General features: G+C 39.1%; 1 protein-coding gene across 1 annotated transcript in view; it reads left to right on the top strand.

Annotated features, from left to right (window-relative positions):
* The first annotated feature begins 1,594 nt into the window (after positions 1-1,594).
* The window catches only part of LOC139174950 (triadin-like), a 77,682-nt gene continuing 52,655 nt past the window's right edge, over positions 1,595-26,621 (top strand). The window contains exons 1-26 of the mRNA XM_070765701.1: positions 1,595-1,655; positions 2,021-2,050; positions 3,698-3,730; positions 3,851-3,889; positions 4,012-4,044; positions 4,148-4,186; positions 4,500-4,532; positions 4,918-4,956; positions 7,675-7,707; positions 8,133-8,165; positions 9,265-9,297; positions 9,776-9,814; positions 11,528-11,566; positions 12,464-12,496; positions 12,612-12,650; positions 14,279-14,311; positions 14,724-14,756; positions 16,554-16,586; positions 16,694-16,732; positions 17,486-17,518; positions 17,942-17,974; positions 18,083-18,121; positions 20,483-20,521; positions 20,909-20,947; positions 22,338-22,370; positions 25,378-25,404. Coding sequence (XP_070621802.1) covers positions 1,595-1,655; positions 2,021-2,050; positions 3,698-3,730; positions 3,851-3,889; positions 4,012-4,044; positions 4,148-4,186; positions 4,500-4,532; positions 4,918-4,956; positions 7,675-7,707; positions 8,133-8,165; positions 9,265-9,297; positions 9,776-9,814; positions 11,528-11,566; positions 12,464-12,496; positions 12,612-12,650; positions 14,279-14,311; positions 14,724-14,756; positions 16,554-16,586; positions 16,694-16,732; positions 17,486-17,518; positions 17,942-17,974; positions 18,083-18,121; positions 20,483-20,521; positions 20,909-20,947; positions 22,338-22,370; positions 25,378-25,404 — 937 coding nt within the window. The remainder of the gene's footprint in view (positions 1,656-2,020; positions 2,051-3,697; positions 3,731-3,850; positions 3,890-4,011; positions 4,045-4,147; positions 4,187-4,499; positions 4,533-4,917; positions 4,957-7,674; positions 7,708-8,132; positions 8,166-9,264; positions 9,298-9,775; positions 9,815-11,527; positions 11,567-12,463; positions 12,497-12,611; positions 12,651-14,278; positions 14,312-14,723; positions 14,757-16,553; positions 16,587-16,693; positions 16,733-17,485; positions 17,519-17,941; positions 17,975-18,082; positions 18,122-20,482; positions 20,522-20,908; positions 20,948-22,337; positions 22,371-25,377; positions 25,405-26,621) is intronic.

Raw genomic sequence — 26,621 nt, 5'->3', positions numbered from 1 at the left:
CAGTCTTCTCCAGGTCCCGTCAACTAGACATTGCCGCTTGGCAGGGTCTAAGGGAACAGACTTCTCTGTGTAGGCCCCGGCCCTCTGGAATTAGCTCCCCCCAGAGATTTGCACTGCCCACATCCTCCTTGCCTTCCCCAAGAGGCTTAAGATTCATTTATGCCCCCAAGCTTGGGGCAATTAGACCTTAGCCCCGTGACCAATGAATGTTATGAATGGTTGTTGTCTGGATACAATTGATATTTAATATAATAATGATAATGATGACGATGATAATAATAATAATAATAATAATAATAATAAAAATAATAATAATAATAATAACAATATATAAAATTTGTATGCTGCCCCTCTCTGAAGACTCGGGGCAGCTCACAATATAACAGCAATACAATATAAATACAAATCTAAAGTTAAAATATTTTAAAAACTAATTTAAAAATACATTAAAAAACGTATCCGTTACACAATCATACACACTCAGTCCGACTGAACATAAACATAATAAAGGTCAATGAAAAAATGAGGGGGGGATTAATCCCCCCACGCCTGGTGACAAAGATGAGTCTTCAACATTTTACGGAAGGCAAGGAGGGTAGGGGAGTTGATTCCAGAGGGCTGGGGCCACCACAGAGAAGGCTCTTCCCTTGGGTCCTGCCAGATGGCATTGTTTTGTCGACGGGACCCAGAGAAGGCCAACTCTGTGGGACATAATCGGCCGCTGGGATTCATGCAGTAGAAGGCAGTCTTGTAGGTACTCTGGTCCGATGCCCTGTAGGGCTTTATAGGTCATTACCAACACTTTGAATTGTGACCGGAAATTGATCAGCAGCCAGTGCAAGCCGCGGAGTGTTGATGAAACATGGGCATATCTGGGAAAGCCCATGATAGCCCTCACAGCCGCATTCTGCACCACCTGAAGTTTCTGAACACTTTTCAGAGGTAGCCCCATGTAGAGAGTGTTGCATAGTCGAACTTTGAGGTGATGAGAGCATAAGCGACTGTGAGCAGAGACTCCCTGTCCAAATAGGGCTGCAACTGGTGCACCAGGCGAACCTGGGCAAATGCACTCCTCGCCACAGCTGAATGATGGTACTCTAATGTTAGCTGTGGATCGAGGAGGACGCCCAAGTTGCGGACCCTCTCTGCAGGAGTCAATAATTCACCACCACCACCAGGGTAATGGACGGACAGATGGAATTGCCCTTGGGAGGCAAAACCCACAGCCACTCCGTCTTGTCAGGGTTGAGTTTGAGATTTTGGACTAGTTTACTTAGTTTTAATTAATTGGATTTAGCCTACTGTATTCTATTGTTTCTTTTTGTATGTTATAAGCCACCCCGAGTCCTCGGAGAGGGGAGGCATATAAATCCATTAAATAAACAAGTAAATAAATTAAAGGGATGTTGATCATTTGGATTCAATCTATGTCATAGTTGAAATGTCTGATTTTTTTTTCCAGTCGAAGTGCCAAAGAAAGACATGCATGTAAACAAAACCAGTAAGTGCCATGTAAAAATCAATCAAGAAAATTTCATCTTTCCATTGAAAAATTGTTGTAAATTAACACAACTCTATGAAAACAAGAGAAATAATGTTCTGGCCTTTCTCTTATCGTCTAGAACCCCACAAGAAAGAAAAGTCATTGGAAAGAGGTAAGCATGAATTACTGCTCAATCTTTGCTTATGTGAAAGTTATTACAGTGGTACCTTGACATACGAGTTTAATTCGTTCCAGACCCGAGCTCGTAAGTCGATCAACTCGCATCTCGAACGAATGCCTTTAGACTTTGTTTTTTGCGCCGAGATAACCAGAAGCAAGGATTCTTGCGCCACCTAGTGGAAGCTCGGCTTGTATCCCGAATTTGAGTTCGGGTGTCGAACAGAAATTTCGCTTGCGTCGTGGCTCGTAACTTGGAATACTCGCATGTGGAGCAGCTCGTATCTAGAGGTACTACTGTAATGTGTTATAATTGTGCAACATTTATTAAAACTCCATTCTTTTAACTTTTCATTTTAGCCAGGCTACCAATGAAGGCTGAAGAATCTGGTAAGATCTGGATAAAATAGATCCAGCAATTTACACTTCCCATCAGTTAACACAAAATAATGCCTTGAAAAAGAGACAGAGAATTTGAAAAAAAAAAAGGGGGGGGAATAATAGACACGCTTCTGCCCATTCTTGGTTTCCTAGGACTTATCTCTTGTCCTGCTTCTTAGATCATTTGCTTATCATTTGTTGAAGATACATCCTTGTATGAGATCCTCCTTCTTAGAGCTAGCTTGCTGGCAGGATGCTTGAAGCTACTCTAGCTTATCGAACTAGAAAATGGTGTTTTCTATGAGAGAGCAGAGACACATTTCTTCCATGTCTGTTCTATGTTGCATGGAGAATGAATCTTTAACCAGCATTCTATGCTTGAAAACCTATAGCAGGACCATATCAATTGGTTATAAATGCCCCCATGGGCATTCATTTAATTTTGACAATCAGAGATATTAGAGCTTTCACACTGAACGTTTATCCCTTTCTTTTTAGGGAAAGTTGGTGAACCCAATACCAAAACCCAAAACTAAGTGTTAGAATAGAAAAATAGAATAAAGTTGGAAGGGATGTTGGAGGTCTTCTAGTTCAGCCCTCTGATCAAGCAAGAGACCTTATACCAGGGGTGTCAAACTGGCGGCCTGTAGGTCAGAGGTGTCACATGCAGGCCACTTTCACCCACCTCCACAAATGGGAAAAACATCACAAAACTTTCACGTGATGGCAATGTGAAGCAGCGTGTTTGACACCCATGCCCTCTACCAGTGATGTCAAACCTTTTTTCCCATTGAGTGCCAAAAGAGCATGCACACACGCTAACGTGCTTGCGCAAGTGTCCACATCCATAATTCAATGCCTGGGGAGAGTGAAAACAGCTTCCCCTACCCCCCGGAGGCCCTCTGGAGGCTGGAAACAGCCTGTTTCCCAACTTCTGGTGGGCTCAGTAGGCTCGTGTTTCACCCTACCCAGGCTGCAAAGACTTCCCTGGAGTTGGGGGAGAGTAAAAATGTCCTACCCCCCCAGAGACTCTCTAGATGCCAAAAATGCCCTCCCAGAGCCTCTGTGCAAACCAAAAATCAGCTGGCCGGCACACATATGCATGTTGAAACTGAACTAGGGCAATGGCTCACAAGCCAGCTTATCAAACTAGAAAATGGTATTTTGTTTGAGAAAACAGAAAGACAGACTTCCCCCACTTCTATTTCTATTCTGTGTTGCCTGGAGAATGAATATTTAGTGTTGCAAGCATTCTGGGCTCTAAACTTAGAGAAGGACCATATCAATTGGTTATAAATGCCCTACATGATTAGTTTAATTTTGACAATCAGAGATATTGGAACTTTCACACTTTAAAGTTTATCCTTTCCTTTTAGGGAGAGTTGGCCTACCCAATACTGAAAACCAAAACTGAGTGTTATAAGGGAAGAACAGAATATAGCTGAAAGGGTTCTTGGAGATGTTCTAGCCCAGCCCCCTAGTCAAGAAGGAGACCCTATAAAGTTACAGTGCTCCCATCAATAATCACTAGCCCTTAAATATTGTGAGATTGGAAATATTTCTCTCCTCCTCTTTCTAGTCTTTTAGAGGAAGGGTCCCTTTAGTATGAAGGCCCAAATGTTGACATCATCTTCTGTTTTTTCCCTTCCTTTTTAGAATCCCACAAGAAAGAAACGCCAAGAGAAATGGGTAAGAGCTCTCTTGTTTTGTCTTCTGCGCTTCTCTGGAACATATGGGAATTAAAGGGATGTTGATCATTGGGATTCAATCTATTTCATTTTCAAAATGTTTGAATCTTTTTCTTTTTAGGCAAAGTGCCAAAAAAAGATGTGCATGTAAACAAAGCTGGTAAGCGCCACGTAAAAATAAATCTAGAAAATTGCATCTTTCCATTTGAAAAATTGTTATAAGTTAAGACAACTTTATGAAGATTAGAGAAATTATGTTCTGGTCTTTCTCTTACTGTCTAGAACCCCACAAGAAAGAAAAGCAATTAGAAACAGGTAAGCATGAATTACTGCCCTATCTTTGCTTAAGCGAAAGTTATTAATATATTACAACTGTACAACTTTTATTAAAACTCAGTACTTTAACTTTTCATTTTAGCCAAGTTACCGATGAAGGATATCCATGTAAGAGAATCTGGTAAGATGTGAATCAAAATAGATCCAACAATTTACACTTCCCATCAGTTAACACATAATTATTATAAGTTGCCTTGAAAAAGAGACTGACAAGAAAAATGAAATAATGATGAATAATGCAGTACCTTTGCCCACTCTTGGTTTCCTAGGGATTTTCTCTTGCCCTGCTTCCTAGAATATTTGCTTATCAGTTGTTGAAGATATATCCTTTTACGGGATCCTCTTTCTCAGGGTTGGTTTGCTGCCAGAGGAAGGGGCCCTTTAGCATTAAGGCCCAAATGTTGATATGTTCTGGTTTTCCATTTATTTTCTAGAACCCCCCAAAAAAGAAAAGCCAAAAGAAATGGGTAAGAGCTCTTTTGCTTTATAATATCCTTTGTGCTTCTCTGGAACATATGGGCATTAAAGGGATGTTGATTGAAGTAAATGAGGCTTTGAGTTTGGTTGCTACTTTTCTTTATACACGGAAAGGCAGGAATAACATTGTCTCTCTAGCCGCTAGAGTAACCATAGGCGTGAATAGAGAATAGGGTGTTGGGTTACAGTTTTTATACCTTTCCCCCCCCTCCTTAGAGCAACTGACGGTAACTTAAATTTCCTGCTCAACAAAACAACCAATCAACTTCAGACATTCTTAATCCAACTATTTACATATAGTCAATGAGTATTCAACATTGATCATTTAGATTCAATCTATGCCTTAGCCCTGATGTTTGGATCTTTTTCTTTTAGCCAAAGTGCCAAAGAAAGATGTGCATGTAAACAAAACTGGTAAGTGCTGTGTAAAGATAAATGGAGAAAAATTGTTATAGGTTAAAACACAACTCTGTGAAGATGAGAGAAATAATGTCCTGGTCTTTCTCTTATTGTCTAGCATTCCACAAGAAAGCCAAGCCATTAGAAATAGCTAAACATGAATTGCTACTCCACCTTTGTTTATGCAAAACATATATAATATAGTACAACTGTGCAACGTTTATTAAAACTCAGTACTTTTAACTTTTCATTTTTGCCAAGTTATTGGATATCTATGTAAAAGAATCTGGTGAGATCTGGATCAAAAGAGATCTATTTCCCATCAGTTAACACAACATTATTATGATGAGTTGCCTTGAAAAAGAGACTGACAAAAATAAAATAAAATAATGATAAATAATGGAGTGCCTTCTGCCCATTCTTGGTTTCCTAGGACCAGATCATTTCCTTATCATTTGTTGAAGATATATTCTCATGTAGGATCCTCTTTCTCAGGGTTGGCTTGCTCTAGAGACCGGTTTAAGCTACTACAGCTTATCCAACTAGATAATTTTCTATGAGAGAGCATAAAAAGACCTCTTCCATGTGTGTAATGTTTTGCCTCTAGTGTTGTCAGCATTCTAAACCTAAACCTATAGTTCTAAACCTATAGAAGGAGCATATCAATTGGTTATGGATTCCCTCCATGGTTAATTTAATTTTGACAATCACAGATATTGGAACTTTCACAGTTAAAGTTTACTCTTTGTTTTTGGTGAGAGTTGGTCTACCCAATACAGTGGTACCTCGAGATACGAGTTTAATTCGTTCCGGACCTGGGCTCTTAAGTCGAGCAGCTCTTATCTCGAACGACTTTTCCCCATAGGAATTAATGTAAATAATTTTAATTGGTTCCAGCCCTCAAAAAACTCACAAAGTTAGTCTAAATTATGCAGAAAGACATGTTTTTAATGAAGAAATGTACATGTACATATAAATGAATAATGAAGTTTCTTTCACTTAACTTGTAAACTTTCTTAAACTTTTAAATTTACATATGTTCAACTTCTCTGCCACCCAATCCTGTAGGACAGAGGTCCCCAACCCTTTTTGCACCAGGGACCGGCTTTAAGCGATCAAGAGAGGAATGGGTGAATGAATGGACGGAGGGTGGGAAGGAAGGAAGGAAAGAGGGAAGGGACAGGAACAGAGGAAGGAAGCAAGGAAACTTATGAAAGGGGAGAGTAAGAGAGGAATGAGTGAAGGGAGGGAGGGAGGGAAGAAGGTGGGAAGGAGAAAGAAAAGAAGAAATAGAGGAAGGGAAGGTAAAAGAGAGAAAGAAAAAGAGCAAGAAAGAAAGAAAGAAAGAAAGAAAGGGGGAAGGGACAGGAACAGAGGAAGGAAGCAAGGAAACTTATGAAAGGGGAGAGTAAGAGAGGAATGAGTGAAGGGAGGGAGGGAGGGAAGAAGGTGGGAAGGAGAAAGAAAAGAAGAAATAGAGGAATGGAAGGTAAAAGAGAGAAAGAAAGAAAGAAAGAAAGAAAGAAAGAAAGAAAGGGGGAAGGGACAGAAACAGAGGAAGGAAGCAAGGAAACTTATGAAAGGGGAGAGTAAGAGAGGAATGAGTGAAGGGAGGGAGGGAGGGAAGAAGGTGGGAAGGAGAAAGAAAAGAAGAAATAGAGGAAGGGAAGGTAAAAGAGAGAAAGAAAAAGAGCAAGAAAGAAAGCTGCAAGCACCCCCCCGAGCCCCCCAGGCCGGCTGCAACCTTTTAAACCACGCGCGCCGCTTCGCAGCTGTCTCCTGAAGCCGAACACGGAAGTTAGCGTTTGGCTTCAGGAGACAGCTCCTTGGCGCTTGTATCTCGAATTTGGGCTTGTAAGTAGAACAAAAATATCTCTCCCCTCCCAGCTCTTATCTCGAGTTGCTCTTAAGTAGAGCAGCTCTTATGTCGGGGTTCCACTGTACTTGAAACCAAATCTGAGTATTCTCTAAGTACAGTATTCCTGTCTGTAAACCACCTCTATGTTGGTTGAGGCAGGCAGGATTCTCTTGAGTACCATTTGTTGGGGGTCAAGGGAAAGAGAGGGTTTTGCCTTCTCTTTCTGCTGAAGGTCCCCATGGACAATTGGTGGGCCACTGTGTGACACAGAATGCCCGACTCGATGGGCTTTGGCCCGATTCAGCATGGCTCTTCTTATGTTCTTATATTGTTATCATTAGTCTTTAAATAGAATATTGCAACACTGAAAATATTTCTATCCTTTTTAAAAAAATTCTTTAGATAGAGGAAGTGTCCCTTCTGAAATGCTAAAAAGAATCCCCCTCCCCCACTGGCACACTAAGCTACCTTTTATCAGACCAATGACAAGGTTGCTTCTGTCTCCTAAGGTCATTTCCACAAACCATCGCAGTACCTCACAGCTTTACCAAATATTGTTTAATCCAGGACATAGCTGCCTCTCCCCTCTGTTCTTGTTCATGTAGTGGTCTTCCTCTGCCTTCATCTACCTGTCTGATTCCATTCTCCATTAGAAGTCTCCAACCAAGGATGACTTCTTTCCTACATCATGTTCATCTTCCGTCTGCTACTCCTTCCTTTAACTTTGAACTTGGCAGAAAACATTGCTGTGACCCCTGACCCAAAGCAGCAGGAGAAGGAACAAATTACTGTCTTTGTGCTAGGAGAAGAATCTTTCCCTTTAATATGAACACCCAATGTTGACATCAAATTCTGATTTTCCTCTTATTTTCTAGAACCCCACAAGAAAGAACAGCCAAGAGAAAAGGGTAAGTGCTTTCTTATTTTGTCTTCTGTGCTCCTGTGGAATATATGAGCATTAAAGGAGTACTGATCATTTGGATTCAATCTATGCCATAGTCCAAATGTTTGAATCTTTTTCTTTTAGCTAAAGTGTCAAAGAAAGATGTAAACAAAGCTGATAAGTGCCATGTAAAAATAAATCTTTAAAAATTGCACCTTTCTTTTTGAAGAATTGCTATAAGTTAACACAACTCTAGAAAGATGAGTGTTCTGTAAACCAATGAATTAAAATGACCAACTTAGATGAAAGACTACATTGTGACCATTTCTGAATTTCCTATTCAGAAGAACCTGCTCAATTTGGCTTCCTTTTGAATATCAAATTAAAAGTTTCACTGACTTCACTGGACATTCCAATGCAGAAATGTTTTTGTCTCCCTCTTATTTATAGAGCTGCATAAGAAAGAAAAAACAGTAGAAATAGGTAAACATTTTAATTTGCCTCCCTGCAGCACTGCCATGGTGTACTGTTCAAAATTTATTGTAATCTAAAACAACAATTTTAGCCAACCTTTCAGAGAATGATAAATTTATCAAAGAATCTATTATGCAAAGTACACTTTCTGTAAAAGTGGTATGGTTATGTGAGCTTGAATTTGACCTAAGTTACTATTAGATGTACTGGTTTAATATCTGTAAAAGAAAGGATAATTGCTCATAGACAATACATTATAGAAATTGGTAAAGCTAGCTACGTCCTAGCAGGGGAAAAGTAAAAGAAAATACATTGCATGCATAGACTGTATTTCTGCAGAAGGAAGTGAATTCAGATTAGCAAGCCTATAAAACAAACAGCAGGCAGAATTAAAGAGATAAAAGAGGAAACCAAAACAAATCCTGAATTATCTATGTGTATCCAGCTTCCCCCTCGTGGTCAGTGAGTTGAGAGATGCTGAATAATCATTACCATGGATTCATATATCCCTTTCCACTAAGCAAATTTTACTTTTAGCACTTGATATAAATTAACAGGAGACAGTGGAAATAGATGTGCTATAGGAAAAATGTAGAGAGTAAGGAAAATGACCTTGATAGTGGTAGGCAAACTCCATTGACAAGATGACAAGGGATTAAACATTTTTTAAGTCCAGAATATCTAGATAATATTTGCAGGTGGCTCAAGCACATGCTTTCTTAATTTATTAAGGGGGAAGATGATGAGGTACAGCACAATCTGATTTGCAAGAATTTGATATTATAACTAAATTAGGTAAAAGTAATTTTAGCCTCCTTTTGAAATTGATTTTCTTCTTGGGTCTACTTGGAAGCGATGAGAAAAAAGTGGATAAGTTCTGAAGTAAAATAGTAAATGACAATCGAGTGGGTGTAGTGCTTAAGAGATTGAAGTGGCAACAGGGAGACCTAGGTTCAAGTCTATAATTAGCCACAGAGCCTGAGTAAATGACTTTGGGCCAGTCTGTCTGTCTGAGCCCAACCAACCCCACAAAGTAGTTGTGGGAAGAAATAATACTATTTATTGTAATTTAATGCAGAAATAATGTTCTGGTCTTCTTAATTTCTAGAAACACATAAGAAAGAAAAGCCAATAGACATAGGTAAGAATATTTATGCTATCTAACCTTGCCCTTAGTGAAGCATATTGAAATGCTATAACAGTGATGGCGAACCTTTTTTTCCTTGGGTTCTGAAAGAGCGTGGGTGAGCGCTATTTCAATGCCTGGGGAAGGCGAAAACAGCTTCCCCCTCCCCTCGGAGGCCGGAAATGGCCTTTCCCCCCACCTTCTGGTGGGCCCAATAGGCTAGTGTTTTGCTCTCCCCAGGATCCAAAAGCTTCCCTGGAGCCGAAGGAGGGTAAAATGCTCTCCCCCAGCCCTCTGGAGGCTCTCTGGAAGCCAAAAACGCCCTCCCAGAACCTCTGTGATCCAAAAATCAGCTGCCCAGTACACACATGCACATTGGATGCTGAGCTAGGGCTTGGGTGCCAGCAGACATGACCCGTGCCATAGGTTCACCATCACTGTGCTATAATGTTAAACATCATCATATCCCAATATTTACACTTTTTTATTTCAGCAAAGCTGCCAAAAAAGGAGGCACATGTGAAAGAAACTGGTAAGTACAATGGAAAAAAATGAATCTAAAAAATTAGAGGAGAGGGAGGGAGGGCTTTTTTCTTTTGTTTCTTTTTTCTTTTCAAATTTTATGTTACAAACAACAATAAACCATGACAAAGTGTCAGAACAATAATTACACAATTATAGAATAAATTATTTTTGGTTCCCGGGTCATTGGATTCATAAATTATACAGTTCCCTAAGTCCTTGTGAAGAATTCCTTTCATCAGAAATAAAGATTCATATATTTCTGCAAACATACAAAATATATCATATACTTGAACTATAGTCCTACCCTTTGAAACAAACATATTGTTTTTCCTTCCTTCATTATCCGCTCTATTTGGAGTATCCCTAAGGAACCTTTTAACCTTTCTTGTAAATACCATTCTGTCAGAGTGAATGGACGTATCACTACGTCCAACTCTGTTTGTGTAAAGTGTATACTCAGAAAGCACCTCAAGTTTCTAAAAAATGGGACTGTGAACTTGCTTTTGGATTTTTCTGTTTCTAAGCATTCTACATGAAAGAGTCGTTTCATTTGATCTATCACCATGCCCACCGTAGGGACTGCGGGTTTCAACCAGCATTTTAGTAAACATTTTTTGCTAACCAGCAATAGAATATGCATTGCAGCGGAAGCGGAGTAACAACACGGATACAGAGCTGGATTTAAACTGGGTCATTTTTATTAATTAAATAAACTTATTTAATTCAAAACTAAAATGGCACCCGCAGAGGTCAACTAACAACATTTGGGGCAGAAATGACGTAACAACAACTTTCTGGGCATCTCAGGGCGTAGATCCATGCTGATCCAGGTGAAGGGGACCATGCCCTCACCTGGATCCAAGCCATGCAACGCATGTGGGAGGTCTCGCCGTCCAATCCCTGAAAGGCAATTGAAATGGGTGAGACCCAGAGGCAACTACTCCCCAATTGATCAGGCCGGTTTAAAAGCCAACATGAGCCCTTGGAGAGAGTCTGCCAATCACCCCCAAAGATGCCCAACGGAGAACACACAATTGCTAGCACCTCCCAATTTCCGCCCCTAACCTGCCAACTCAAATGACCAAAGGTAAGCCAATTAGAACTAATCAACTAACGAAACACACCCCTAACCATCCATGCCACACTGCAGTGTGGAATAGGCGAAAAAACGGTCGCAGGTAAAATGTCTAGACCACCAAAAATTCCTATTCGGCCCCCTAAGGGCGACCCCTGTAGCACACTGAAAGATAGGGAGGGAGGGCGGTGTTCGCCTGCTCATCATCGGGGCGAAAAGGAAGCCCCAAGCCAGCACAGCCCTTTATAAAGGGCTGGCTGGCCATGCCCCGAACGATGTCATCGACCAGCGCCGATGACAGGTCTGGCCGGGATATCGCGAAATATCACTAGATCCCGGCCAACAAGATGGCAGCTATGCTGAGGACCGCGTTTCCCCAGCACCGCAGCAAATCCTGCCGGCGGTAAGTCACTGGCTTGGCATTAGTTTAAGTTTACTCAGGGAATTGTCATGTCCACAATGGAATAAACACAACTTAGAAGAAAGATTATTTTCTTTTGGCCAAATCTTTTCGAGGGAGGGTTGTTAACATTTAGTATAATTAGTAAAATTGAGCTTATTTTCTGTTATCATGTCTTGGCTTCCATGAAATATATTGATGGAGCAGTCCAGAACTTATGTAAACCCAATATGTTTGTTTTTCAGTACCCCAGCCCAAGAAGGATATCCATATTGAAGGATCTGGTAAGACCTGGATTAAAAATTAAGTTTAAACACTGTATAAATCAATAGAAGACGATGGATATGTATAAGATTTGACAAGTGATCAGTGAAATAAAATGGCAGATGTAAAGAATATAATGATTATGGTATTGGGCAGGCATCAGAGACATGCATATTTAGCCATAGAACCATAAGGGAATTTCAGGCAGTTTCTCTCAGTCCACTCAAGGAAACAGGACAGTCATTATGGCAGAAATGGGAGGAGTAGACACTTTGCATTCTACGGCAAGAAAAAGCGAAATATGAACTTAAGAAATAAAATAAAGTTATGCATCTGTAAGATAGCCTTCATCAGTTGGAATCTGCCCATTCTCCACTTGTGGAGAAAATTACTTTCAAAGTGCATTGTTGCTCTCCCTCCTTTAAAAGGGGCACGAGAAATGAGATTGTCCCCCTCCTTGCTGCAATTCTGGAAAGTTATTAAAAAGTGGCTATTCCGGAGAGCCTTTGTTTGGTGGATGTGGTTGGCCAAAAAGGTTGACCAAAAAGAAAGTTCAGCAATTGTGGATTATTTGTGGTTCTTTTGTGTATTATGTATATGGAAATGTAGTGCATTTCCTATTAATGGAAAGGGATAGCTTAGTCAGTATAAATTGGAGAGGGGGGGAGGGAAGGAAGGAAGGAAGGAAGGAAGGAAGGATGGAAGGAAGGAAGGAAGGAAGGATGGAAGGAAGGAAGGATGGAAGGAAGGAAGGATCATTCAATCCCAGTTTTATTTTGATTGGTAACTCATAGAATTGTTATATGTGTGTGATCTTGCTCTATCATTTCACTCTTTGTAATATATGAAATAAACACACTCTTTGCTATATAGACTCTGATGGAGAATCATGTTTTGTTCTTCTTCCTACTTCTTAGAATCACATAAAAAAGAAAAGCCAATAGAAATAGGTTAGTATGTTAATATTTTCTTTCATTTAAAAGCACAAAACATAATATTGGACATGAATATGGGTTATACATGTTCAAAACGTGGAATAACTGAAATATTTATATCTTTTTTTAGGCAAAATGCCAAAGATACGTGTGCATGTAAAGGAATCTGGTAAGTCTGGGATAAAAATATATTTCAGAAATCTCTGTTCCCTTTAAAGGCTTAGTATAAATTAACAGAAGACTATGAAAATGGATGTCTCTTTGTTTGTTTGTTTGTTTGTTTGTTTGTACAAGATAGTAGGTATTGGTATAAACATAATCATTAGCAAAGTAGGTACAGGTAAATTAGGCAATAGGATAGGGAAAGCAGGCACAATGGTGCGCTTATACATGCCCCTTACAGACCTCTTATGAATGGGATGAGGTCGACTGTAGATAGTCTAAGTTTAAACTTTCTGGAGTTTTGGAGGATGAAACCGCATAGTCATGTAGTGCATTCCAGGCATTGATCATTTTGCTGCAGTAAAATTTGGAGTGGTTTACATTAAGTTTGATTCGATTGTGTGCTCATGTATTGTTGCAGTTGAAGCTGAAGAAATCATTGATAGGTAGATGATACTTAGGATCAGTGGCGGCTACCATTCCCAGCCCTACCAGAACGGACCGGGAGCACTCCCACGCCTGCTGCATGTGCAGAAGCCGAATCTTGCGTGAAAACATGCATGCGATTTCCAGGTTTTTGCTTCCGTGCATGCATGGAAGTAAAAAGACCCGGAAAATGAAGAGAAGAGCTGCTGGTCGCTCTGTCGTGACCGGCAAAACAAGGTATGGATTGCTCATGGCGGCGCCAGGGAGGTGGCAGGGGCTCCCAGTGCGGTGGAGGGGCAAGCTGATGGAGCTTCCGCTCACAACAGAGCTGAAAGACTGCTAGTGGCAGTGGCAGGGCTCTGTCGGCTCACCCCTCCACTGCACCGTGAGCCCCCGCCATTGCCACTAGCGGCCCGTCAGCTCTGCTGGGAGCGGCAACTCTTGGCTCCCCCCTCCACCACCCTGCGAGCCCCTGCGAGCCCCCACCATGCCACCCCTGCTTTGCTGCCCCCACCGTGCCGCCCCTACCATGCCATCCCCATTGCCCCCTAGAGATACCGCGAGCGCATGCACACCCAGCAACAATGGAGCAAGCCTATGTGCTCCATTTTCGCCAACAGAACGGTGTTCCTGCTGTTCCGGATAGTAGCCCATCTCTGCTTAGGATGTTACACATCGCGAGTGACTACCTAGCAAAATAAAGCACAAAATATCAATAACATACTATATTCTTTAAACTGTGGGTTACCTAGGCCTCATCCACACAGTCCTGTTCCTTTGGCTCCAAGATGGTCTCTTTGACACTTTTAAGAAGATGTCCTCAGAATGGATCTTGGTATTGGCACCAGATTGTGGGTGATCTAGAAGAAATATTTCCTTTTTGCTGGCAGATAAACACTACCATGAAAACATGAATATTTTGCATTTCAGTCCTATTACTGGAAGAAAGGATGGCAACTGCTCAGTCTTATTCTCAATTTGGAAGACATGTAAGCCTTAAGAAGTAAAACCCAGAAACAAACAAAGATAATAGATAATAAAGTGCATTCTACCAACTGAATCCAGAACCTATTCAATCCTAGTTTAGTTTTGCTTGTGGAATTGAAGTGCTGTCGGTCTGTCACTTGATTCTTTGTTAAGTATTAAATTATAGACAGTTTATTTTGAAATTTGGAATGTAAAAATCAGGGTCTCCCTCTTACTTTCTAGAAGCAGACAAGAAAGGAAAACCAGGAGAAATGGGTAAGCTATTTTCTCACCTATGCTTACCTGAAAGTTGTGTTACAGGTACTGATTATCCAGATTCAACATTTATCATAATTGTTTCATTTTAACCAAGCTGCCAAAGAAGGCTGTGCATGCAAATAAAACTGGTAAGACCTAAGGGAAAAAAATTATAAAATATTCCATTTGATGACCTTAAAAATTAATAAAAACTACAGAAATTAGTGTTCCATAAGTAAAGTGAAATAAAATATCAAGCTTAGATAGGAGTCCATGTTCTGTCCAACGATATTATCTGGCTAGCAGTTCCTTTTCTACCTGTTGTTTTAAATGTGGACTTAAAAGACTTGCTGACGTAAAATGATCTCTCTCTATGGTTTTGTACCCTGAAATGCATAAATCACATTCTGATTTTCTTCCTATTTTCTAGAAATACATAAGAAAGATAAGCCAACAGAAACTGGTAAGCATGTTGTCATTGTAGCTTCTTTAGTTCCCTGGAACTAATGGTTTAAAACAAGTTGTTAATGTTTATAATAACTTAATACTTATATCCCTTTATAATAGCCAAGCTGCCAAAAAGTGATGTGCACTTAAAAGAAACTGGTAAGGGCTGAGTAAAACAATTCTAGCATATTTTACTTACAACCTTCAATTCCTTCTATAAATTAACCAAAGACTATCAACATGAGTTTGCCTTGAAAATGTGCTTAACTAAAAAAAAATTAAATAGTAAGTCTGGATAATAGAGTGCCTTCTGCCCATACTTGGCTTTCTAGCACTCATCCCTTAACCTGCTCCAATATTATTTGCTTACTATTGCTTGAAGATATCACCTCACAGGAGATGCTTTAGCTTAGGGTTTGTTTGCTGCTGGAATTTTTCAAGTGATTCACCCATAGAATGGAATGGAATAGAATAGAATAGAATAGAATAGAATTCTTTATTGGGCCAAGTGTGATTGGACACACAAGGAATTTGTCTTTGTCAAGAATCATGAGGTACAACAATTAATTATTATCATAGGGGTTAAATAAGCAATGAGGAAACAATCAATATTAATAAAAATCTTAAGGATACAAGCATCAAGTTACAGTCATAAGTGGAAGGAAAAAACTACTAGTAATAGTACTGCAGACCTAGTAAATAGTTTGACAGCGTTGAGGGAATTATTATTTGGCAGAGTGATCGCGTTTGGGAAAAAACTGTTGTTATGTCTAGTTGTCTTGATGTGCAGGGCTCTGTAGTGATGTTTTGAGGGTAGGAGTTGAAACAGTTTATGTCCAGGATGCGAAGGGTCAGTAAATATTTTTACAGCCCTATACGGTAATGTTTTCCAGACCGCCTGTATCACAGAGTTGTCCAAAGAAATAATCTTTAGAATTGATAAACTATTGGATTCCATTTATCCCACAAGAGGACAAACCATTCCTGGCCATGAATCAATGTCATGCTAACTGTGGCTACTAGAAAACTAGTATCTCCTGTTTGGAAGTAGTCCTTGCTTCTGTATGGCTTGGATTGTTTGCAATATTGAACTCATTAATAATCAACACTGGGTTTTCCCTAAGTTTATTATTCCTATCTAAAACCTCCAAAGCAACTGTAGCAAGACTGCATGACACCTTCCTCCTTTTGATCTGAGCTTCTCTTCCATAACCCACCTTTTACCTCTTCTTTGCCTGTATCCTTCTCATATCCCAGCCAGGAGTGGGTTCCAAATTACCTCACTGCCAGCGGCATGCCTCGTAATGAAAAATTTGGAAAAAATCCCCCTAAGCCTAAAAAAAAGATGGTGACCACACGCACAGTGCTGGAACTTGGCTTCTACGCATGCTCAGAAATGGTTTTTTTAAAAAAAATTTTTTTTAAAAAAAATAAAAAATATGATAGTGCCCATAGACGGGCACCGATTGATCTGGTTCAGTGACATCATCATGACATCACCACCAGGTTGTTACCAGTTCAGGCGAACTGGTCTGAACCGGGAAGAACCCACCTCAGCCAAGTATGGACCCTTCCTTATATTTAGTCCTCTTCCCTTAAATTCCATTTCTCTTACATCTCTGTTAATGGGAGAACTTTACTCTCACTTCTGAGAGTAGATCAGGAAGAGGAAGTAACTACTGTACTTATGCAAAATAGGGAACCTTTTCTTTTTATATCTCTGCTCCAGATGTTTGTAATATATGGAATAACCCCACACAATGCAATGAACACTAAAATACAGAAATCATGTTCTTGTCTTCCTTTTTCTTAGAATCACACAAGAAAGGAAAGTTGACCAAAACAGGTAAGTATGCACCTGTGTTTAATCTTTGCATCCCTGAAACATATGAATATGGATAACCTAGACACCAGATTTTATCATAATTAAAATGCATATTCTTTTTATTTTAGCCAAGCTGCCAAAGAAGGACATTCATGGTAAAGAATCTGGTAAGACCTGGGTAAAAATCTATGCATGAAATTACATTTCACTTTGAATATTTACTGTAAATTAAGATTTACAGTATTAAATTAAGTTTCTTATTAAGTGACTAAGAAAAGTGATTAAGGGATGAATAATAGGGAAATAATATAAAAGATAATTAATATACTGCATTCTGCCCAGTGGTGGGGTTTCAAACCCTTAACTACCGGTTCATGTGCGTGTTCATTCGTGGAGGCTCCCAATGTCGACACCACTACTGGTTCTAGCAAACAGGCTGAACCCGGAGCAACCCACACAGTCTAGTACAGAAATAATGTTCTGGTCTCTGATTTTCTAGAAGCAGTTAACTATGTCCTTATTCTTTCCCCTTTGCTTCTATGGAACATGTGGATGTAATATGCTGTTTGAACTTTATAATAAACCAATATTTAAAAGCATTTATTTTAGTCAAGCTGACAAAGAAGGATATGCATGTTAAAAAATCCAATAAGACATGAGTAAGATCAAATGTAAAAATTACTTTGAAAATTTGTTATAGCGTCACACAAGATTATGGGAATGAATGTGCAATAAAAAAACAAGTAAGAAGAAAAATAAAATAACTCCATTCCATCCTCCTGTTCCTCTTCTCTTTGCTACCATTTTCTTTAATTGGCAGAGGAGAAGAAACAAACCACTGTCTTTGTGCCAGGGTAGAACCTTTTCCTCCCAATCCCCAAATGTTGACATCATTGTCTGGTTTTCCTCTTACTTTCTAGAATCCCACCAGAAAGAAAAGCAAAGAGAAATGGGTAAGCATTCCTTTATTGTGTCTTCTCTGAAATATATTAAATGGATATTGATTATCTGTGTTCAATCTATGTCATAGTGGGGTTTTTTTTTAGCCAAAGTGCCAAAGAAAGATGTGCATGTAAATAAGTGCTACGTAAGAAAGACTATGTCTAGAAAATTCCATTTTCCACTCTGTACAATTACTATATAAACACATGCTGTGGAAATGAATGTGCCATAAAACCAGTGAATTATACTGAATTAAAGTTGCAAAATTGGATGATAGACTACATTCTGCCCCCCTTGGGTTTTCTAGTCAAAAGACCCTACTCAATTTAACTTCAAGGCATATCAGTATGATTTAATTCTATGTAGAGTGTCATTCACTGCTTGCTATAAACAACCAAGTGTAGAAGTAATTTTTTGGTCTTCTTACTTTCTAGAAGCACCTAAGAAAGGGAAACCAATAGGAACAGGTAAGCATGCTCCTATTTTCCCACCTATGCTTACTTGAAAGATTTTTCCAAAAACTCCTTATCCATACTCAACATTTATAATAATATATTTATACCTTTTCATTTTAGCCAAGCTGCCAAAGAAGGCTGTGTATGCAAACCAAACAGGTAAGACCTCAAAGGGAAAAACCTGTGAAATTCAACTTCCCATTTTGAAAATTAACAAAAGATTATCTGACCAGAAGGGTCTGGTCAACTCTGCTTTCTTTTAATTGTGGAATTAAGTCAGATCAATGACTTAAAATGATCTCACTCTATGATTTTAACATGGTTAATGTATGGTATTAATATTTATTTTGTAGTCTGATATGCAGAAATCATATTTTGATCTTTTCTATTTTCTAGTAACACATAAGAAAGAAAAGCCAATAGAAATAGGTATGTATATTGTCATTGTAACTTTTTTATTTTCTTGAAGCCAATGATGTAGTAGAGTTGTTCAATATTTATGGTAACTCAGTATGTATATACTTTTATTTTAGTCAAACTGCTAATGAAAGATATCTATGTCAAAGAATATGGTAAGATTAGGGTAAAAACAAATTTAGCAAGTTATAGTTCCCATCAATTAATTCAAAATTATGAAGATGTCTTTGCTGAAACAAAATGTGAAAAAGTATCTGACTGAAGAAATCAAATGATGAGAATGGATAATAGAGTGCCTTCACTCTTGGTTTCTTAACAGTCATTCCTTGCCCTACTCCAACATAATTTTAACACACGAGCACATAATAGATTCAAATAAAATTTATACCACTCCAAACTAGACTGTAGAAAATATGACTTCAGCAACAGAGTGATCAACGCCTGGAATTCACTACCTGACTGTTGTTTCTTCCTCCAATCCCAAAATCTTCAACCTTAGATTGTCTACAGTTGACATCTCCCCTTTTCTAAAAGGTCTGTAAGGGGCATGCATAAGTGCACCATTGTGCTTACCGTCCCTGTCCTCCTGTCCTATTGTCTTTTTTATCATTCCTTTCTATGTTATGTTTATATGTTTATATAAACTATTAGCCTATACTTGATTGACCGACCAACCAACCAAAAAACAAACCAGCCAGCCAGCCAGCCAGCCAGCCAACCAACCAACCAACCAACCAACCAACCAACCAACCAACCAACCAACCAACCAACCAACCAACCAACAAACAAACAAACAAACAAACAAATTTCTTGCTGTTGCTTGAATATATGTGTTCACATGAGCTACTTCATGTTAGGGCTTGCTTGCTGCTGAGGCAGGCTGGAAAAACCTTCCAGATGATCACAAAAAATCATACAGCAGATCTTATGTATGACTAAATTGATAAATTGTAAATTTCAGTTACCCCCGCAATAGGGCCAAACCATCCCATCTGGCCATGAATCCTTGTGAATCCAATATCATTATAACTGTGGCTAATGGAAAACTGGATCTTTCCTATTTGCAGGTTGTCTTTGCTTCTGTCTAACTGGTAGGCTTTGCTTGGAATAATGAACTCATAAATCACCCATACTGGTGAATAATCCATACGTTTATTATTTTTATCTATTACCTTCGTGTTAGCAAAACATGCACGACCCCTCCACTATTGATCTGAGTCTCTCTTCCATCACCCACCTTTTACTTCTTCTTTGATTGTATCCTTCCCACATCCTAGCCAAGTTTGGACCCTTCTTTATACTTCTTCTTCCCCCAGATGCCATTTCTCTTAATTCTCTCTTTGCTAGAGAACTTTACTTGCACATCTGACAGCAGCAAAAGTAGGAGGAGAGGCCACCACTGTGTTTGCACCAGAGAGGAAATCTGTGAATGAATAAATAATTACGTACAGTCTGCCAAAGCTGAGTTATCTAGTCAGGGCAGTTCCTTCAATCCTAATTAAGTTTCAATTTGGGAATTACAACTTTTTGCCTCTAAGTACCTTTACTCCATCATTCGCTTCTCTGTTATGCATTAAACTAAACACTGTTTATTTTAAATACCCAAATGCAGAATTCATATTTTAGTCCTTCCTCTTAGTTTTTAGAAGCAGAAAAGAAAGAAAAGCCAATTGAAATAGATAAGCACACTTTTATTTTAATGAAATAACCTTACCTGAAAGATGTGTTATACCTAGTGATAATCCATATTCAGTATTTACAATATTTGATCTATTTAAATCTTTTTATTTTAGCCAAGCTGTCCAAAAAGCCTGTGCAAGCAAGCAAAACTGGTAAGACTTGAGAAATAATAAATTTGGAAAATTCCACTTTCCTTCTTGAAAATTAAGAAAAGACTACAGGAATGTTTCATAAGAGCAGTGGCTAATTGAGGAAAATAAACCATGAAATATAGAAAGGATCATTCAATGAAAAATCATTTTTTTGACTCCTGTTTTCTAGAAACACACAAGAAGGAAAAGCCAGTAGAAATTGGTAAGTATGCTGTCCATGTTCCCTGTTTAAAATTTATAATATCCCTAAATTTGTATTATATAATTTTAGCCAAGCTACCAAAGACAGATATTCATGTAAAAGAATCTGGTAAGATCTTAGCAAAATATAAAAAAGTAAAAACAACCAAGTTATCTAGGATCATCATCTTCAGGTCTTTCTCTTACTTTCTAGAACCAGATAAGAAAGAAAAGTCAGTACAAATAGGTATGCACTCTTTTATTTACTAACCTTTGCTTCCTGAAATAGATATCTATGATATGAATATTGATTATCTAAGGCAGTGTTTCCCAACCTTGGCCACTTGAAGATATCTGGACTTCAACTCCCAGAATTCCCCAGCCAGCAAATGCTGGCTGGGGAATTCTGGGAGTTGAAGTCCAGATATCTTCAAGTGGCCAAGGTTGGGAAACACTGATCTAAGGTATGTATAAAATTTATTACAGTATAACCAAAATACTTATTTTTTTTTTTTAGCCAAGCTGCCTAAGAAGGATGTGCATATAAAGGAATCTGGTAGGATGTGGGCAAAAACTCACCTATGTATGAATTTGCATTTTCCATTTTTAAGCACTTAGTTTTAAGTGAAATAAAATTAAAGACCCATAAGTAGTACAGTGGTACCTCATCTTACGAACGCCTCTTCTAACGAACTTTTCAAGATACGAACCCGGTGTTTAAGATTTTTTTGCCTCTTCTTCCGGACTATTTTCACCTTACAAACCCAAGCAGCTGCTGCTGGGATGAAGGGGTTTCTATCCCCCCCCTTTTTTGAAGAAAGAAAAGGGAGGGGCAGCTTGGAGGAGTAAAGATTTTGCATGCTTGCAAAGGCACTGAAATGGTGTCTTTTTAAGAAAGAAAAGGGAAGGGCAGCTTGGAGGAGTAAAGATTTTGCATGCTTGCAAAGGCACTGAAACGGTGTCTTTTGAAGAAAGAAAAGGGAGGGGCGCCCCCCCTTGCCTTTCTTCCTTCCCACTCACCCTTTAGCCTAGCCTTGCTTCTTCCACCTGCCCCCTTTAGCTGCTCCTCCCTGCCCTCTGTTCGCCTCCCTTCTAAAGTTTGGGATTTTCCTGAAGGATTTGCACGCATTATTTGCTTTTACATTGATTCCTATGGGAAACATTGTTTCATCTTACGAACTTTTCACCTTACGAACCTCCTCCTGGAACCAATTAAGTTCGTATGATGAGGTACCACTGTATACATTTTGACCACTGTGGCCTCAATCACATAGCCCCATTGCTGTAGATTCAAGATAGTCTATTTACTGTTTGTAGAGTACATATTTTCACTTAAGGTTCCTCCATCTCAGGGCCAACTTGCTACTGAGAAACAGTGAATTTGTTACAGGCGACCTAGCCAGACCCTTTTCCAACAGAAAGCATAAGTAGACCTCCTCCATAATCATTCTGCGTTGCCTAGACATAGATTCTCTAAGGTTGGCAAGCCATTGGGTTTCATTATTCCACAAATGGACTGAACTATTCCATCCATCATGAATTGTGACTATCAAGGAAATTAAATCCCTCCAATTTGCAGCTTGCCTTTCTTTTTGGGGGGTGAGAGTGGGATCAGTTTAAGGAGATCTGGAATTTGTGGAGGACCACAACTGGTCCTTCCCAATTGGTGCTGTTCCCACCAATAAGCCCTACAAAACTTAATAGATACTGTGCAGCTGATGACATCTCTCATCATGTCATCTTAACTTCTCTGCCCTCTTTCACTTCATAATTCTCCTTCTTTACCCTTCCAGCCATGGGCAGATCCTTATGTTTCTTCCATGGCCACTTCTGTTACCTCTGCCTTAGCTATGGCAACTGATAGCAGTAGTAGGTAACCACAAGGGAACGAGAGGTAACTATAACCATTCAAATGGAGAAATAACACTCTGCTTTTCTTCTTTTAGAGCTGCATAAGAAAGAAAAGGCAATGGAAACAGGTGAAAATTCTTTTATTTTCTTACCCTTCCCTGAAACACATGGTTATGATAAAAGAGATTGATTATCCAGCTTCAAAATTTACAGTAACAAAAATATTTCACTATGAGTATTTTACTCGTATTTTAGTCAAAGAAGGATGTGTATGTAAATAAAACTGGCAAGTCCTTTGTAAAACTCAGAAAAAAACTCAGAAAATTGTACTTTTTACTTCTCCGGTAATATCACACTACTAACCAGAGTATACAAAACGTTCGGCAGACCAATCCTTGAATACAGTTCATATGTCTGGAACCCATAACACATTTCATAAATACATAAATACATTAGAAAGTTTCCAAAGATACTTTATGAGATGAACCCTCCACTCCTCTACTCGCAACAGAATATCTTACGCAACCAGACTTGAAATTCTAGGCTTAGAAAGTTTAGGACTATATCGCCTTTGACACGACCTAAGCACAGCTCATAAAATCATCTGCTACAATGTCCTTCCTGTCAACGACTACTTCAGCTTCAACCACAATAATACATGAGCACACAACAGATACAGACTCAAAGTAAACCACACAGAACATGACTATAGAAAATATGATTTCAGCAACCGAGTAGATAATGCCTGACTCTGTAGTTTCATCACCAAACCTCCAAAACTTTATCCTTAGATTATCCACTGTTGACCTCACCCAATTCCTAAGAGGTCAGTAAGAAGCATGCATAAGTGCGCCAGTGTACCTACTGTCCCTGTCCTAATGTTACCCTCTTATTAGTACCCATCTCATGTATATAAACAGCAGAACCTCATTGGTGCAGTAGTTAGAGAGCAGTACTGCAAGCTACTTCGACTGATCACCAGCTGCCAGCAATTTGGCAGATTGAATCTCAGTAGGCTCAAGGTTGACTCAGCCTTCCGTCCTTCCAAGGTCGGTAAAATGAGGACCCAGATTGTTGGGGGCAATATGCTTCTCTCTGTAAACTGTTTAGAGAGGGCTGTAAAGGCACTAGGAAGTGGTACATAAACCTAAATGCTATTGCTATTGTTATATATATTTATACTACCAATATACAGTGGTACCTCTATTAAAGAACTTAATTCATTCCATGACCAGGTTCTTAAGTAGAAAAGTAGAAGCAATTTTTCCCATAAAAATCAATGTAAAAGCAAATAATGCATACAAACCCATTAGGAAAGAAATAAAAGCTCAGAATTTGGGTGGGAGGAGGAGGAGAAAGAAGAGGAGGAGGACAGTTGCTGCCGAAGGAAGAAGGTGAGGTGAAGGTAATGAAAAAAATCCAAAACTTTAAGGCTTAAAAAAAAAGAGGGACTCTGAGATGGCGAGGAGGAGCACGCGTCTCCCATACACCCGGCGTGAGGCTGCCTCCATACACTGTGCCAGAGAGAGAAACCCAGGTAGGCGAGAGGGGCAGCGCCACCAAAAGGCTCCTTTGGAAGGCCAGAAAAGCCCAAGATGGCCGGGATAAAAGGAGAAATGGTAGGAAACTGGCGGGGCCTTCGTGCCGCTCTCAAATTTCCTGGGAAATTTTTCCTGGCTCGGGTTCTTAAGTAGAAAATGGTTCTTAAGAAGAAGCAAAAAATATCTTGAACACCCGGTTCTTATCTAGAAAAGTTCTTAAGTAGAGGTACCACTGTATACTTGACAAAATGAATGAATGAATGAATAAACAAACAAACAAACAAACAAACAAACAAATAAATAATTTGGATAACAGATTATACTCTGCTCCCTGCAAGGTATCTCTGAAATTACATTGCACATCTATGTAAAAAAACCTCACTATAGATTTTTTTAAATATATATCTGGCAATCTGGTATTCTTCAGTTAGGATAGATCTAGTAAATCAACTTTTATAAGACTTATTAATTATTTTTCATGCAAATTATCCAAATGCAATATGATATTTGATATCATATCGGAGAGTCTTCGGAGAGGGGCAGCATACAAATCGAATAAATAATAATAATAATAATAATAATAATAATAATAATAATAATACTGAATATCTTGACTCTCTCCAATTTTAATCAGCCATTTGAAATGAAATATTTACCTTTTGCTCAAGTGTGTGTGTGTGAGAGAGAGAGAAAGAGAGGGGGAGAGTGAGAGAGAGAGAGAGGGAGAGACAGAGACGCACAGAGAGAGAGACAGAGATAAAAAGAGACAGAGGAGACAAAGATACACCATTGACAGAAGAATTTTTTTTTTGATGCTACAAGTTATGATTGTCTGTTGGAGGGAGAGAGAACTTTGCTCATGAATACTACTATAGACCTGATAACATCCAATGAAGTACAGCTGTCTTATTGAAGCAAACATTTCTCAAACTCAGATAAGCAGATGGAAATGCATAACACAACATACTATTTTATTAGTAATTCTGTTCCTGTATATGAAATGTGTAAACTGCTCAGGGGATGTAATTCCTTTATCACTAAAATAAATACCAGGTGTTCTTCAAACATTTTTCCAAAGTGCTGCTATATTTTTAAAGCATTATCAATTAGAATGCTCATTATGTATTTCCTTGTGCTTCAGATACCCACTAAAAAGTCTTCAAGTAATTAGATCATGTTCTGTTGGGTAAATCCACTTTTGTTAAATTAAGTTCTTTCTGGAAAATCTTAAAAACATTTTTTCAACCTTCTGTAGGAAAGAAAAAGGTGTTTGGAAGTAACAAAAATATACTTTTGTTTTTGTTTTACACCATGGGGATCATTGATTCAAAAACATCTTTCTCCTGTCCTACCAGATTCATCCCTAGTTGCTTTTTTAATAAGAGTTGAAAATATTGCTTCGTTCTACATCACTAAATATTGGATTTCTCATGAGGATTTTATTATTTCTTAGGCTTTTAAAAGCTTTTATGGTGCTTTTAGATTGGATAGCTACCACTTGGGATATCAGTGGTAATGTATACAAATAATTGTGTGTTTTAAGAATTTTAAGGTTTTATATAGTGTTCAGAATATTTTCTTATTGTATTTGCAGCTGTTGGAGGAACCCATAAACCAAAAGGTCAGGAACGTTATTTGCTTTTTAAAATTTATACACTTATATCGAGAATGCTGTGCAGTCTGATCCCTAGCCAATTTTCAGAGAAGGGTTGTAGAGCCCTTTATTCAGTTCAATAATTCTGAGAACTGGATTTGTAGCAGCTGTGGATTGCTACCGGTATGGTCTGGTTCTATGAACTGGTAGTGACGATGGCAGGAGCAGTGATGGGTTTCAAAAAAATTTACTGCAAGTTCTGTGGGCATGGCTTGGTGGGCATGGTGTGGTTTGGTGGGCATGGTGTGGTTTGGTGGGCATGGCTTGGTGGATGTGGCAGGGGAAGGATACTGTAAAATCTCCATTCCCACCGCATTCCAGGGGAAGGATCCTGCAAAATCCCCATTTCCTCCTGATCAGCTGGAACTCGGAAGGCAGAGAATAGATGGGGACAGGGCCAGTCAAAGGTGGTATTTACTGGTTCTCTGAACTAGTAAAAATTTCCACTACCGGTTCTCCCATCTACTCAAAATTTCTGCACTGGTTCTTTAGAACTGGTCAGAACCTGCTGAAACCCACCTCTGGGCAGGAGGCTTCACCCACCTGCCCTGGATGCTTCTGTACATGCGCAGAAGCAACACACACAAATGTGCGCACGGACCAGTAGCAATGGGATTCAGAACTCATCACAAGTTTGTAGTGTCTTATAAGATCATACACTTCTCTTTTGCATCATAACAGTTAGTCGGTACTGCCTCACTCTCTTATTTTCCCCTTAGCAACAACCCTGCGAGGGGTTTTGAGCTTAGAGTGACTGATCATCCAACTGGCTTTCATGACTAGAATTCAGAGTCTACTGGTTTCCAGCCTGTGGTGCCTTCCAGTCTGTGCTTCATTAGCTTATACAGCAGTACCTTGATATCCGTCAACAATTCATTTCAGAAGACATACCCAATACCAAAACTGATAAGTACTAAGAAAACCACGTGACTTACCACGTGGCCCACTATTTTGGCCAAAAGAAATAGTGAGTCACAAAGCAGTCTTCAACTACTGGCAGAAAGGCGATTCTTGGGACATGATTTCTGCTTCAAAACGTGTTGAATACCAAATTTGATGAGTTTTGAAGTAGTCGAGTGCCGAGGTAGACTGTATCTTAAATTTGTCGAAGCTTTCCTCAGAAATTGCACACTCTTCTCCTTTGCCTTGGTGCAGGGGGAATTTAAAAAAAAAACCATGTGGTT

Source organism: Erythrolamprus reginae, chromosome 1 (genome assembly GCF_031021105.1).
Source record: "Erythrolamprus reginae isolate rEryReg1 chromosome 1, rEryReg1.hap1, whole genome shotgun sequence".
Taxonomy (NCBI): domain Eukaryota; kingdom Metazoa; phylum Chordata; class Lepidosauria; order Squamata; family Dipsadidae; genus Erythrolamprus; species Erythrolamprus reginae.
The sequence above is the reverse complement of the archived record's forward strand: the minus strand, read 5'-3'. Positions and strand labels throughout refer to the sequence as shown.